Source organism: Myotis brandtii, unplaced genomic scaffold (genome assembly GCF_000412655.1).
Source record: "Myotis brandtii unplaced genomic scaffold, ASM41265v1 scaffold410, whole genome shotgun sequence".
Classification (NCBI taxonomy): domain Eukaryota; kingdom Metazoa; phylum Chordata; class Mammalia; order Chiroptera; family Vespertilionidae; genus Myotis; species Myotis brandtii.
Genome location: NW_005365764.1, coordinates 553,140 through 553,344, shown reverse-complemented (window position 1 = coordinate 553,344; position 205 = coordinate 553,140). Strand labels below are relative to the sequence as shown.

Below are 205 nucleotides of genomic sequence, written 5' to 3'. Positions count from 1 at the left end.
GGCTGGCGGTCAGGGGGGCTGGGCCCCTCCAGGCCGCCTCCCCCCTCCAGCCCTCCCCTGCGCCCACCTGGGCCACGTCCTCGTGCTTGTTCCACTTGGTGACCAGCAGCAGCCGGGCCAGCGCCTCGGGGAAGCGCTCCTGCACCTCGTGGCGCATCTTCCACACCAGGTCCTTCTCGTGCTCGTACAGCTCCCCGGAACCGGA

The 205-nt window shown here is 71.7% G+C and overlaps 1 protein-coding gene across 1 annotated transcript in view; it reads right to left on the bottom strand.

The window, feature by feature from the left end:
* Positions 1 to 205, bottom strand: part of PIK3CD (phosphatidylinositol-4,5-bisphosphate 3-kinase, catalytic subunit delta) — a 31,908-nt gene that overhangs the window by 5,799 nt on the left and 25,904 nt on the right. The window contains exon 13 of the mRNA XM_005873468.2: positions 64 to 205. This exon is cut by the window's right edge and continues 40 nt beyond it. Within this exon, the coding sequence (XP_005873530.1) occupies positions 64 to 205 (142 nt within the window). The remainder of the gene's footprint in view (positions 1 to 63) is intronic.